Source organism: Acinonyx jubatus, chromosome E1, assembly GCF_027475565.1.
Source record: "Acinonyx jubatus isolate Ajub_Pintada_27869175 chromosome E1, VMU_Ajub_asm_v1.0, whole genome shotgun sequence".
Taxonomy (NCBI): Eukaryota; Metazoa; Chordata; class Mammalia; order Carnivora; family Felidae; genus Acinonyx; species Acinonyx jubatus.
Window position 1 is genome coordinate 41161086 of NC_069397.1, and position 14780 is coordinate 41175865.

At 54.6% G+C, this 14780-nt stretch overlaps 1 protein-coding gene across 10 annotated transcripts; it reads left to right on the top strand.

The window, feature by feature from the left end:
• Nucleotides 1-1785: 1785 nt before the first annotated feature.
• CD300LG (CD300 molecule like family member g) lies at nucleotides 1786-13663 on the top strand. Of its 10 annotated transcripts, none has more exons than XM_015071514.3 (8): nucleotides 1786-1940; nucleotides 2850-3185; nucleotides 5848-5949; nucleotides 6510-6762; nucleotides 7447-7559; nucleotides 9463-9554; nucleotides 12261-12362; nucleotides 12838-13663. In XM_015071514.3, the coding sequence occupies exons 1-8, from the start codon at nucleotides 1892-1894 to the stop codon at nucleotides 12949-12951; spliced, it is 1161 nt and encodes a 386-aa protein (XP_014927000.2). In that variant the 5' UTR covers nucleotides 1786-1891; the 3' UTR covers nucleotides 12952-13663. The 10 variants fall into 10 exon arrangements, with proteins under 10 accessions (XP_014927000.2, XP_014927002.2, XP_014927005.2 ...); XM_015071516.3 differs by having other exon boundaries at nucleotides 9463-9515; XM_015071519.3 differs by having other exon boundaries at nucleotides 6681-6762.
• Nucleotides 13664-14780: the final 1117 nt, after the last annotated feature.

The window sequence follows — 14780 nt, forward strand, 5'->3', positions numbered from 1 at the left end:
GCTAGAATAAATATTATTTTAACCTGTGTTTTTATTTTATTTATTTATTTTGAGAGCGACAGAGAGAGCAGGGAAGGGGCAGAGAGAGAGAGAGAGAGGATCCCAAGCAAGCTCCAATGGGGGGGGCCTAAACCCAAGAACCGTGAGATCATGACCTGAGCTGAAATCAGGAGTCCAACGCTTAACCGACTGAGCCACCCAGGCGCCCCAGCCTGTGTTTTTAAAACTGCAAAAATTGATTACATTTTGTAGTCTGTACATGTGATGGGAGTCAGGTTCCCAGGTGTCTGCTCATTCAATGCCAGCCGTGCCTCCTGGTCATTGTGAAATTAAGACATGTCTCCCCACATTGCCAGAATCACACGCACATACAGTCGCGGTTCCTTGAACCACTGAGTTAATGCTTCAAATAAATATTAACCCACCAAGTGAGAAAAATTCCAACCGTACGTGTGGCAGCATATATCCCAAATGTTAACCGTCGTTTTCCAGAGGGAATTACAGGAAACATGCCCATTCTTTTTTACCTTATTTAACATTTCCCAATAAAATGTTGCTTGCAACCACTATGAAGTTTTGCGACCAAGAAACCCCCGACAGAGCTATCTTGAAGAACGATGTGCCAGGGCTCCCTCTAGTGGGCGTGTTTGTTTTTGCTCCTTTAAAGGCGGATTCAATTCTGTGATGAGCCATTGTCAATTCACTTTGTTTTTTAATGTTTTTATTTTCTTTTTGAGACAGAGAGAGACAGAGCACGGGCGGGGGAGGCGCAGAGAGAGACGGAGACACAGAATCCGAAGCAGGCTCCAGGCTCCGAGCTGTCAGCACACAGCCCGACACGGAGCTCAAACTCACGGACCGTGAGCTCATGACCTGAGCTGAAGTCGGACGTTTAACCGACTGAGCCACCCAAGCGCCCCATTAACTCACTTTTTTTTTAATGCCAAGATAACGCAGACTGGGAGCCCCGCCTCACAGCGCGGTCTGCAGGTGGTTCCAGGTATCCCGCTCCTCCCACTCCTTCTGCTTCCCTCAGCCCCTTCCGCATCGCCGCCCGGTGGCCAAAGGCGGTACTGCGTCCTCGGGAGGCGACGCAGAGGGAGGGGCAGTGGGCGCTGCCACCAGGACCCCTAACCTCGGTACCGTTGACCACTTAGTCTGGTAAAGCTTATGGACCTCCTCTCAGAAGAACCGTCTTTTAAACATGTAACATCACATCCATATGCCTAAAAGAAAACCAATAATATTGAAGTGATTATCAAAGTACTTATAATTGTGTGATATAGTAATAAATGTGTTCCATCAGCGCTTTCAAAAATCAGCTCTGGTGGCAGGCCTAGTAACTCTTTTCCAAGTCCTGAGGGACACATACGGTATTTGGAGCTGTCGGCGACAACTTGATGTGCTCTATCTAGTGTCTGCCTTTTTTTTTTTTTTTTTTTTTGGTGACAGAGTCACAGGCACTGCTAACACTCACACTAGAAGGAAAAGATAAATCCCTTAAAGGTTAGTAAAAGTCAATGTGCAAGTTTTTTCCCATCCAAATTCGTGGACTCCCTGAACGCTACACTCAGATCTTCTGGGGTGCACGGCGGCGGGCATGGTTAAGACCCCTCCCCCCCCCAGGAGCACGGGTTTGGGTGAAGCGCCCCGGGGGGGGGGGTGCTGGGGAGGGAGGGGGACGGTAACCCGCGGGGCTGGAGCTGCACCGCGAGGGTCAGTAAAGGGAATGGCAGAGGCGCCTCCCCCTGGGCGCGGAGGGGGTGACCGACACGGCCCCTCCCCCCCTTCCGTGTCCTGATCTCGTGCCTCTGGAGGAAGTTAAAGCCCCGCGTGGCCCGGAGAGGAGCTCCCAGTTCCCGCGTGTGCTCCTGCACGTCCAGCGCCCACCATGTGGCCCCTCGTCCTGGTCCTGCTGTGGGGCTGCCTCTTGTTCCCAGGTGAGGGGAGGGGGGTGGGGAGGGAGTATGGTGGAGGGATGCGGGGCTCAGGCCCCAGGTGGCAGAGAGAGGACCTCTTGATCCCACCGTCCCTTTTTGCGACCCAGCCTAGCCGCCTGATCCTTCCAGGTTCAGTCCACCGCACTAGCCCTCAGCCCGCAGAGGTTTGGGGGGGACGGGGGGGGGGGGTGCTGTTTCTTAGAGCCGGGTTTTCTCCCTGCCCTATCCGTTCCAAACCCTCCCTGGTCAGGTGGCCATAAGGGAGGTTTTACCTCTCTCATCTTTCATTTCCTACTCCACACTCAGCCTGGAGGGAGTCCGGATGCCCCCTATGTGGTTGCCATGGTAAACTCTGCAACTATGTCTAGAGCCTCCGCTGGTGAGACATAAAGAAGTATCCGGTCTCATCACTTCACGGCCCGTCTTTTTTTTTTTTTTTTTTTTTAACTTTTTAACATCAAGTATCAGGATGCATCTTGTCCCCGATGACAATTGTTCGAGTGACGATGCTTTTTCTTAGTGGTATATAAACTTATGGTGTCTCTTCCATGCGACAGCGTCTTAATTTCAATGAAATAGGACGGTATCATCATCATCATCTATAGATGAGAAAATCCAGATGGCCAGGGAGGTCAAGCAACTTCCCCCAAGGTCGCACAGCTACTAACTGGCAGTGCCGGGATTCAGACTCTGGGCTGTGTGAATCTAGAACTTCCCCCATCACCATCCTTCAGTACCCCCAGTTTAGGGGACCAGCAACAGCCCTGTCCTAATATCCCTTGGCGGGGAAGGGACTACCAGCTCTTAGAGGGCAGCCGCAGGAGGGAGTGAGAGAGGAGGCGTCTTGTGGTCTTGACCCTGGTACTAGCATCCAAGGGATTCCGACCTCCGTCCCTGCTCTGGTTGCAGGTTGTGGAGCCCTGGTGGGCCCCAAGGAGATCAGCGGATTTGAAGGTGACACCGTGTCCCTGCAGTGCACCTACAGGGAGGAGCTAAGGAAGCACAAGAAATACTGGTGCAAGGAGAGTGGGTTCTTTATCTCCCGCTGCTCCAGCACCGTCTACGTGGGGGACGACGGCCAGGAGAGGACGGAGGGCAGGGTGTCCCTCCAAGACAACCCCCAGGAGCTCACACTCAAAGTGACCCTGAGGAAACTCACCCTGCATGATGCCGGGAAGTACTTCTGTGGGGTCTCAAAACTGGGCCGAGATGAATCTTTCCGGGTCTCTCTGCTTGTCTTTCCAGGTAACAAATGTCTCTCCTTCCCCGGATGGGGCATGGGTGATATGGAGGGGAAGAGGGACAGGTGGGCAGCTGATCGGTGCTGGACCCGGTTCCCCATCACCAAAGGGTGGAATGCTCGCATAACCTCATCAGGGCGGGGCGCGGGCTGGGAGGGGGGGACGGGCAGGGGGAGAGGAGAGGGCGGGTCTCAGGGACTCGATGAGGTGACACCAGGGTGGCGTGAGCCTCAGCGGCTGTTTCACAAGGTCACATCTCGCAGATCCGTCAAACTCTGTGCTCGGTGCCTTTCCTTTTTGCTCATATGTGGGAGAGAGATTGCCATGGGCTGGGGTGGGAGGGAGGTGGGGGACAAGGTGAACGTCCCACAGAATAAAAAAGCCTCCCTCCTCAGAGTCAGAGATATTCCTGAGGATTCCGCAGGCAGGACCCACCATCGTGCATCCCAGACGCACTCCACCGCACTGCCAAGCCATGGCCACACGGGCCTCGCCTGGCTTGTGGCCCCAGCTCTTCCTTCTTGCTTCTCTTCCCCAGATCTTGAAGTCCCAAAGTCAAGTGTGAGGAGGGCCTGGGAACCAGCCTCGGAGGAGCTCGTTGAGCTCAGGGACACTAGGGGACTGAGGCTGGAGTCATGGGGCTCTGGCTGGGGACTGAGCATTTCTCTGGATACCCAGAATCCTACCTGGCTCTGCAGAGCTGAGAAGAAAGAAGTCAGAGAGGACCCAGGGAGGTGGGCAGCCCCCGTCCACTAGCCAGCGAGGGTGAGGCAGGTCTTTGCATCTTGTTTGACACATCGGGGGGGCCGAGACTGCAGAGATGGAATGATTTGCCCAAGGTCTCATGGCAGGGAGTGGTGGAACCAGGATTCCAATCCAGATTTTTTCCGGCTTTGGTGTCTCCTGTTGCCCTGTCCTGGCCCCATAGCTGAGCCCCATCCCACCCCTGGCCCCATCCCCACTGCCAGATCCCACCCCCGGCCCCATCCCCACTGCCAGATCCCCGACATCCATGAGTCTTTATTTTCATTCAAGGAAATAGAAATGAGCTCACGAAATAATAACAGCAGCACCAAAACCACATTGAACCTGTTCTCCATGATTTACAAGATTCTCTGATTTCTTCTGATTTTCATCGGTATTCAGACCTCATTCTTACCTAGTGGTGGTCAATTTTATCTGTATTTGGGCTCTCTATTAACATTTGGGATATAGAACATGAAGAAGATTGACGGCCGTGGCATGCTGGTGAATGACAACCGGCTGCAGAAGCTCTGATTTGCAATGTTTGCCAGTTTCTGTGGTTTAAATGCCCCTGCCCTTGCCAATTTCCAGCCACCGATAGTTTAACAACCAGCTCACAAAATTCCTGAAAAGGTGGACAGTCCGCTCTCCCAGGTCAGTGTGAGCTGTCTCCAGCGCACCACCGAGTACGGTAAAAGATTAGAATTTCTAGAAAGGTCAGAACAAGACAAGAACCCGCTCTCATTTCTTTTGTTCACCATTGCCTGGAGGCTCAAGGCAATGAAATGCGACAAGATAAAGAAGTATAAATATTGGAAGGGAAGAGATAAATACTCACTATTTGCGGAAGGTCGGAGAAAGCTTGACCTTGTGTTAGAATAGAGAATGGTGGGGAAAGGGAGTGAGTGAGTCTGGGATGGCTTTCCAGCACAGAGGTGACTGAGGGGCACTGGGGAGTCAGGGAGCTCAGCGGCTCCCGGGGGATCAGCCACACCACGTTTCTGCCCACTGTGCTGGCAGAAGCTAGGCATTTTGTTCTTGAGGGGTCCTAGCCTCGCAGGGAGTCCCAGGAAACAACGTGTTGCAACATAATTGGGCGCAGGGTACTGTGGCTACGCAGGAAGAAGGGACTTGCTCCTTCTGGGGAAGGCGTGGTGGAGGAGGGGAGGACAGAAAGAAGGTGGTTTAGGCCAAGATGGAGAGGAGAGGCAGGGGACACACAAGGCATAGAGGCGGGCGGGACACCTTAATTAGGCACAGAGGGCAAATAGTGGTGTGGCTCGTACACCAGATGGCAAAGACGTAAAGCCAACATAGCGAGAGGAGGTCTGAGTTTTGATGCTTATTTATTTTTTTGAGACAGAGCACAGGCAGGGGAGGGGCAGAGAGAGAGGGCGACAGAGGATCTGAAGGGGGCTCTGTGCTGACCACAGAGAGCCCCAGTGGGGCTTGAACTCCTAAACCGTGAGGTCATGACCTGAGCCAAAGTCAGCCGATCAGCTGATCAACCGACTGAGCCACCCAGGCGCCCCAGGGTCTGAGTTTCAAAGACTTTGAAAGGCATGTTGCAAAGCTTGAGCTTCCGCTTATAGGCAATGAGGGGGCCATTAACTGCTCTAAAGCAAGAAGTGATGGGATCCGGTATATTTTTAGAGACGAAACCCGTACTGGTGCAAAGCGTGCCTTGGAAAGGGCAGGCTGGTGGGCAGCTGAGGACGAGGGAAGCCGAGGGTCTGAGCTGAGTGGGAGGCCAGCCGTCAGCTAGCATCTACCAACCATGGCTCCCAAGCGGCTGAGGGGAGACTGCGAAGGCTGTGAACAGAGGTGGGGGCGGGAAAGCCACTGGCTGCAACCCAGGCAGGAAATCTGGCCCGGAGCAGTGATCCTGGCCTCCCCTGAGACCAGCCTCTCCCTTTCCCTAGGTCCCTGCTGCCCTCCCTCCCCCACTCCCTCCTTCCAGCCTCTTGCTACAAGGAGCCTCCTGCCCCAGGCAAAAGCTTGGCAAACTCCGCTCCCAGAATTGAGTGAGTGAATGGTTTTTCTGTCTCTCCTCCATTCCGCTGTAAAGAAACACCCCGGGAGTGCCTGTCCTGGTGCCAGGCACTGCCCTTTATGGGCCCCCAGAGCCTGGGAGCTGTACGGTCCGTGGAGGAATCAGGGACTCAGCCGGGTTAGTTCAGGCGAGAAGCAGTACAGCCTTACCCCTGGACCCGTCCCTGTCGCCCTGCCCTGTGGACCCCGTGGCTGCTGAGGGAGGTCAAGGCCTGCAGAGGCATAGGTGGTGAGGGTGGGTCTGTGATGGTGACATGAGGTGAGGGCAGAGGTGATAACTGTCCAGGACCGTAGGGGCGGGGTGTGATCACACAGGCACCGAAAGGGGCTGAAAACCACACACGGGTGTGGGGTGTGCCTGAGATAAGGCCTGCTTGCTCAGATGGCTCCGTCTAGGACACCCGGGGTGTCCTTTAGCTGGGATTGTTCTGAGAAGTTGGTCCTGCGTCCAGGGATCGAGGGTCAGAGGTCTGGGAAACGCTGGGATTCGAGGATCAGAGGAGGTGCTGAGGCATTGCTTTTGGACTTGTAGCTTCTCCTGGTCTCCACCAAACAGTCACCACAGCCACGCGGGGGAAGACAGGGGCCGAGGCCTCTCCGTTCCCAGGGACCACTCCGTCCGGGCCCACAGGAACCACCCCGTATGCAGGAACCTCTCCATATGCAGGCACCTCTCCTCACGAAGCAACCTCTCCTCATGCAGGGACCCTCCGCCCATCCACACAGCCGGAGCCCGCCTCGACGGAGGACACTCGTCTGGCCCCCAGTAGGACCTCCCTGTCCAGGTGAGCCCCAGGCGACCAAGGTCACCTTTCAGGCCATCCTCAAAACATAAGGTGTCTTTGAGCAAGTGAGGTCCTAGCACGTTCCCCAGGCCAACACAGCCTCCTGTCACAGTGCGGAGGGCAGACGTGGTCCCCAGCCCCCTCAAGAGGGCCCTTGAGCAGTGAACAACCTACACTGCCGAGCCAGCAGCCCTGGTGCTGTGGACACACAGACCCCGCCCCCCCCAGGTGAAGGGTCCACCGTGGCCCCAGTCCCCACCTCTCTCCCTGCCCCAGCCTAAGAGGCAGCCACCCCAGTTTTGCCTGCATACTTTGCACTGGGCCCTGGGCCAAGCACGAAAATATGGAACCCGACCCCCCCAAATTGGTTTTTTTTCTCACCCAAATGGAGTTCCAGCCTGAAGGATTGGTTCTTGGGGGTTATATATCATTGCGTTCAGTGACTGACTGAGGCTTCCTGCCTGACTGTTGCCAAGTCCAGACCTAGCTGAAAGTGTTTCCTGGGGTTGGTAGTGGGGGCGGGGGTCCCTTCCACTGGGACCAGACGCTGCGGTCCCTGGGGCCCTCTGATCTCCTGGGGAAAGTCAAAGGACATGGCTGGGAAGCAGACTAAGAATGCCACGGTGCACGGCATGCCACTGACGTCTGGTGACAGCTGCTGGGCTCCTCCCGCCTCACCCACAGGGTCTCCATCCCAATGGTCCGCATCTTGGCCCCGGTCCTGGTGGTGCTGTCCCTTCTTCTGGCTGCGGGCCTGGCTGCCCTCGGCAGCTATCTTCTCCGCTGGAGGAAGGAAGGTGAGCAAAAGTAGGGAGGAGAGGATGGGAGGCCAAGGACCTCACTGAGACCTGCAGTCCCCCCACCATTGCAGGGACACCTTATGGGTCAGTGTTTCCCTCTGAGATATGGGCATCAGGAGCCCCGCCCTTCCCTTCAGAGGGAGCCCCAGGTCAGTCAACATTAGGAAAAAGCAATTCAGATGTGGGAATGGGAGAATGGGAGCTCTTGGCTTGCTCCCATATGTCCGAACTCATCAGTCACTTCTGTCCCTACCGATCCCAGCAAACCCACGTCCAGCCTCCACAGATCTAGCTCCCGGTGTGACTGCTGTGGGGGCGGGGCGGGGCGAAGGAGGTCTAGTAGACTAAGCACTTGACCAGGATGGACCCTGCCTCGGGGTCTTGAGACATGCTCAGCTCCCGTCAAGGCGTGGCTTCAAATCCCAGCTCTGCTACTTTTTATCTGTGTGACCTTGGGGAAGTCACCTAACTTCCCTGAGCCACAGCTTTTTCAGATCACAGATAGAGAATACAACAGAAATAGAATACAAGCCACACGTGAAGTCTAAACTTCTCGAATCATTAACATGAAAAAAAGTAAAAGGAAACCGGAGCTGTTAATTTTAATCATATACTTTATAAACGTGATAGTTTCAAAACGTTACCCTTTCAACGTGGAATCAGTATAAAAAGCTTAGTGATACATATTCCACATTCTACGTTTTTTTCATATGGAGTCTTTAAAACTCGGAATAATTCAGAGTAGTCATGCTTGCATGACTGCGGCCGTCGCGGCTCGTGGCTCCTTTTGATGAACAGCACAGTGTAAGAGGGTTGGCTGAAATGACGGTCACAGGAGCTGCTATGTGCCTTATGTCGCTTCTGTTGCTTCTGTTGCTTTTATCCCCTTTAATACTCTCAATACTGTGGCATTAGAAACTTACTACAAGTGCCCCCGTTTTACAGGGGAAGAAACTAAGGCAGGGTGGTTACTCAGCTTGCCCTGAGTTTGCACAGCCAGGACACGGTGGAGCCAGGAAGAAGGGTGCCAGAGCCCTTTGCAAATGAGCAATGTTGTCCTAGTGCAGGTGGCCATGGGGGGGATCCTGGCCATGGGAGGGGGGGGAGGGGGGGATCCTGGGCCTGCCTCCGACTTCTTCTTGTGTGGCCCCCAGGAAGAAATGTCGGCTTTGCCCATGTCCCCAGGTCACCACAGAGGAGTCAGGGAGAGCACACAGAGTGGGAGCATTCCTGATCAAGACCTCAGAACTTCTTAGCACCTTGCCTCTCAAATTGTGGTCCCCAGCTAGCAGCAGTGACATCCCCTGATAGCCTGTTAAAAGATTCTCAGGCCCCGAGGCGCCTGAGTGGCTCAGTCGGTTGAGCGTCCGACTTCGGCTCAGGTCATGATCTCAGTCTGTGAGTTTGAGCCACGCATCAGGCTCTGTGCTGACCACTCAGAGCTTGGAGCCTGCCTCAGATTCTGTGTCTCCCTCTCTCTGCCCCTCCCCTGCTCGTGCTCTGTCTCTCTCTGTGTCAAAATAAATAAAAACGTTAAAAAAAAACTTTTTTTTTTTTAAATAAAAAAAAGACTCTCAGGCCCCACCTCCAACCTGCTGAATGGGAGTGGGCATTTTTATAAAATGTCCCGGGATCCTGTATGCACACTGAGGTTTAAAAGCAATGACCTTAGCCCATGGAATTACTTCCCCAGCCAGTTTCCGGCCCACACAAGGGGATGTCCAGGGACTGATCCCAAAAGGCTGGATCCGTGCTGAGGCACCGAGCTGGAAGGAGCTTCTCTGCACAGTCTGTCTGCCTGCTTCCTGTAGGGAAGGCCCTGCTCTAAAGTACAGGGGGGTCAGTCCACCTCTGTGGGAGCCGGTGCAGGCTTCAGGGTATTCCTGCTGGTCTCTTTCAGCTCAACTGGCCACAGAGACACAGAGGAACGAGAAGGTCCACCTCTCACACTTGGTAAGGAAGGCAGCTGGCCCAAACTCGGATCCCTGTGCGGTAGGACATCAGGATTCCCGGCCCTGCCTCTGCGTCTCCCTACCCGGTTCCCCATGACCGTCCTCCAGGCAAGGCTTGCATTCCATCTCTGGGGAGTGTGAGTGAGCCCTAAAACCAGGTGCAAGCCACAGAGTGCCCCTCCTCACCCTGACTTCCCAGCGGGTACCAGGCAGGGGTCTTTCCCGGGGACCCAGCACCCTCTTCCCCTCCCCCTCTTAGAACCAGACATTGTCAGAGCAGGATCCAGAGGAGTCTTTGGGAGGGCTGCAGAACCACGGGCTCAGGACACAGAGGCCACACCTGCCTCACCCAGCCCCCCACCCCTCCCTGGGCTGTTTACTGAGATGCCTCCTCTCCATTCTCTTAAACATGGGGGCAGGAAAGGGGGGCCGCCATTGCCTTCTTTCCTGGCGCCAGCAAGGACAAAAGACTCAGGCCTGATCCCCCCCGGGGAGGGGCTGGGGCAGGAATGGGGTACTGGGCTTTGGCTTAGGAAGCAGCTGCTGTTGTCTCAGGAAGCTCGACAAGGCCAGAGATGGCAGACAGAAGTGAGAGAAAGGTCATGGACAAGGATGGGAGGGGGGCTGCCAGAGCCCCGCCTCCTGGCTATGCCTCCTGGGGTGCACCTTGCCTTCTAGAAGAGGGGCGGGGCAGGAGGGCGAACTGCTGGGGAGGCCAGAGTGCCTGCATCAGCCCCCTGTGCCCACACTGGGGAAGGGCTGCATGGGACTCTTCCTGCTCAAGTGGGAGGAGACAGGAAAGGGCACAGGGGCCGAGAGGCTGGTGGGTGGCTGGGGGACCCTTGTCGAGGGAAGGATGAAACAAGGTCTCCCGAGAGGGTCCGAGGCAAGAACCTGTGAACATGACCAATTGAGAGCTTTTGGTTTTCTTTGGTTTATTTCCCTTTTGGCTTCTTTGCAGTTTTTCTAGCAGAGTCTGCAGGTGGAATTTAAAGGGCTTGGGGTTTTCTTCACCCACATTCAGGTCAAAGAGGGAAGGGGACGCTCTGCCGGCTCTGCCAGAGAGCCCCAGGGGTGTGTAAAACTCAGAGGGAAGTATGAGGGGTCAGACCAGCATTTCCACTGCCCAGAGAGCTATTGCAAGAAGTTCTCATCCTAGAGGGCAGTGCTGGGCTCCGATCAGGACTCGACTCCCACTTCCCAAGGCTTCCCTGATTCCCTGCTATTTTTCTAGCGCCTGGACCAGGAGGCTGTCCTATGTAGCTTGTATGTTCAACCACACAGAAAATGTCTCCACATTTGCTGGAGCGGGCCTGTGGCCCATGGCGTGGGCAGAGGGACCAACGAGGGACCCGCCCTGGACGTCAGGTGGTGGTCCTGGCTACTGCCTGCATGCATGTGTGGTTTAGTCTCTGCTCCATGAGGCTCTTTCCTCAAATTCAGTCACCCTTGAATAGGTGACACTGGTGTGGCTGCTGGTGGTCAGCGGTCAGCAGTGGCTGGGTTTGGGCCAAATCACAAAGCTATAAATATGGGGTTAATGGAGAATGGATATGACAAGGGGAGTCCTCTGATCGAGCCCCAGCTATGCCGGGTCCTCACCATAGGCAGGGCCGGGAGAGACCAGGGCCATGAGTGACAGGATTTGTGACTTCTCCTTCCCCTTCCCCTGTTCCCTTGTCCCCTCGTGTCCCCAGTCCTAGCCTGCCTGAGAAATTGTGCTCTGATTTTCATCTTGTCCTGTGAGCCTGGATGTGTCACCAGAGACGGCTCAGATGTCCGCCTCTGTCTCCATCCCCTGCCGCTAGGGCGGTGATAGCAACAGGGGGAAGGGGGCAGTTAGGAGACAAGGGACATGGAAACAAGAAGTGTGAGTCACGCCCTGCCAGGTCACAGGCAGGCGGGCAGCGTGGTATAGGAAAAGAACTGGGGTCTGAGGTCACATGGTCGTGAGTACAATTCCCAGCTCAGCTACTCAACAGCTGTGTGACATCTGGCAAGTTACATCACCTCTCTGAGCCTCAGTGTCATTGGGTTGTGGTGAGGCACAAGTCAAGTGAGACACTCAGAAAACGGGGGTTTCTTTCTTTGTCTTTAGAGCCCACTGGGCCATGGGACTTACTGGCTGGGACACCTAAGGACAGCTATGCCCTTGGGAGACTTGGCTGGGGGAAATGGGGGAGGGGCTGGCATTCCCGACCTGGGGACCTGTGGGGACCGCCAGGCCTGGTCACAGGATGACTCCTACTCATTCAGCCTTGGTTTCCTTATCTGATCAAGGAGGGGGTGCTCAGACTTAACGATTTGTAAAGAACTTTTCCTTTGCGGTTTGTTAATCGGTGAACCTTTGAGGTATTCACATTTGCTCCCCCCCGCCCCCCCCCACCAGGGCCTGCGGAGAACCTTGAGCCTGTACATTCTTTCTGCCTCAAGGATAGAAATAACAATAATAAAAACAAAATCGTTCCAGGAGTTCCCAGGTGTTGAGCTGTAAAACACTACCATGAATAGTCATTACAACCCCGAGGGAAGAAAAATTCTTATCCCCATTTTACAGCTGAGGAAACTGAGCCTCAGAGAGGTTAGGAGGCTTGCCCAAGGTCACTCTGAGATGTAGGAAACAGGATGGAAGGACTCTGACTCCACAGCCTGTGTTCTCCACCCCCCCCCCTTTTTTCCCTCCCCTCGCTGTGGTGGGGGAGCATCACCCCTGCCAAGAATGGACTGTTCTGAGTCTCTGTTTCAGTCGCTGGACTACGCCGTGATCAACCTTGCAGGGCCCCCTGGGCCTCGAGCCAGCCCAGAGCCCTCCGTCAACCCCTGCACAGAAATCCAGGGCCCCAGCCAGGTGTGAACAGAGGGCACTGGGGGTCTGGAGCCGCCCAGTCGGGCTCCTCTCTGACAATGCGGGGAAATTGGTGGGTGGAGGGGGGACGCTTTCTTTGGCATCCGCTCCCTGAACACTGCCCCCTGCATCCACCCACCTACGCCATCCTAACTCAGGACTTTTCATTCAGAACTCAGGACTCTTGACCTTACATCCTCTTTTCCCCCCTATCCAGAAAGTTCTTGAATAGCTTGTTGGTAGTCACAGTTGCAAGAGCTCTGGGCTGCCAGAGGCTATGAAGATGCTCTCCCAAGGGGTGGATGTTTGGGAGGAGGTGAGGGGCATGAATCAAAGCCTGACAGGTCTGGGGAGAACTTGTCAGTCTCTGCCCCAGAACTGTGGAAAAGGCTAGGGTCGACCCAGCAGGCACCTGGGCCACCCCTCACCCTGCCCCAGCTGGACTCTGCTTTTCATTGCCTGACCGTTGTCTTTACAGACTTCAGAGGAAGAAGAAGTCTATTTCCAGGACCAGGAGGGGGACATGATCCCAGGGCCTCCCCTCCACATGTCTGGGGAGGAGCTCGGCTTCTCGAAGTTCATCTCAGTGTAGCGGTGAAAATGCTTACGGGGGATCTGAATGGCTGGCTATGCGCTAACCCGGCTAAGTTTCCTGCTACAGCTTTCAGAGTTCACCTGCCAGGCTCTGGGGCTGTCCCCTGACCCTTTCCAGGCTCTCCTCCTTCGTGCCCCAGCCCGACTGGAAGCTTTTGTCAGCCCCGGAGCCTGCAGTGGGGGTCTCACAGTCCCAGCGGGAGCCTGGGACCTGCCCAGTATGTTCACATGCTGGCCTAGTCGTGCAGCCAAGGAACTTACAGCCCGTGGAGCTCGCCAGAGCCAGGCCCGGCTCCGGAGATCTGGTCTGACTTTGTATCTATTGCAAGAAATCCCCTGGGCCTGGGCGCCCAACAACAGCCACCCCCTCCAGACCTCACCATCTTCTCTCTTCCTTCCTGACTCAGCACCACTGTCTCCTGCATAAGTGAGTGAGAAAGAAATCTTGCTGGGGACAGACAGGGTTCTGATTTTCGAAATGTGCCTGTAAACCACCTGCACCGCAGTCCTTCAGGAGGCTGGTGAAACATGTGATTCCCTGGGGGTGCCTGGGTGGCTCAGGCGGTTGAGCATCTGACTCTTGATTTCAGCTCAGGTCATGATCCCAAGGTGGTGGGGGCATTGAACGTGGAGCCTGCTTGGGATTGTCTCTCTCTCTCTCTCTCTCTCTCTCCCTCTGCCCCCCCAATAAAATTTTTAATTTAATTTAATTTAATTTAATTTAATTTAATTTAATTTAAAAATATGATTCCGGGGACCTACTATGGGCTGGGCTCACAACGCTGCCTTTCTAACAAATGTCTGGTGACTCTAATACTTGAGTTTGAGAACCAGTGGGCCTGTTAAATTTTCAGGTTCATCCAGCTTAGAGCCTACATTCGGTGTCTGGGGACTCCCACCTGCCCCCCCCACCACACACACACACAGAGGCTGCTATGTCCATGAGAGGTGAGTTCAGGGCTGGCAGGGACGGTTGCCTTTCCCAGATCCCCACCCAGACATGCATCCCAGGCTTTGGAAGTAGGATGGAGAAAAGCTTGGCTCCTTCCTTGTCTGGAAAGTGTTAATTGCCTATGGATTGGGGCTGGGGGCAGGGGGGTGGGTGGAGGTAGGAAACCACAGGGTGCAGGTGGGCTTCTGAAAGGCAGGAAGGAGAGGACTGGACAGGAACCTTAGAGGAACCTGAACGTGACCCTGAGTCTGGATCCCTGGGGAGGGGACAGGGGTGGGGACAGAATACCAGAATACCAGAACTGCTATATTTTCTATATTTTCTTTTTCCACTTTCTTTAAAAAATGAAATGAGGGATTGCTCAGTATAGATAAGTTAGAAAGACAGAAGGGGAGGAGAAAAAAACAGGTCGCCCAGATTCATTACTGCCGGAGACCATCATTGCTGTATTTTGTTGGATTTCCTTCCAGTTTTTTTTTTTTTTTTCTCCACATCATTTGCTGTTGTTCTCTTACAGACTCTTTTGGATATACAACTTTATAGCCTGCTTGTCATGTCCCACTTAATTCTTTTTTTAAAAAGATTTTTATTTTTACATAATCTCGACACCCAACCTGGAGCTCGAACTCACAACCCCGAGATCAAGAGTCGCAGGCTCCAGTGACTGAGCCGGCCAAGGCACCCCAGGAGAGATTTTTCTAAGTTCCTCCAGGAGGCGGTGGCTCATAGGCTAAGAGAAAACAGAAGCAGAGAAGGTAGAAGGGGTCATGATGAGCTTTCAGGCAGCTCCAGAGCAGGAGACACGTGCTCTCCACATGCAGCACTTTGCAGAAGTGACAGATACCCAGCGCTACAGCAGGGGGAGGCATCATGGG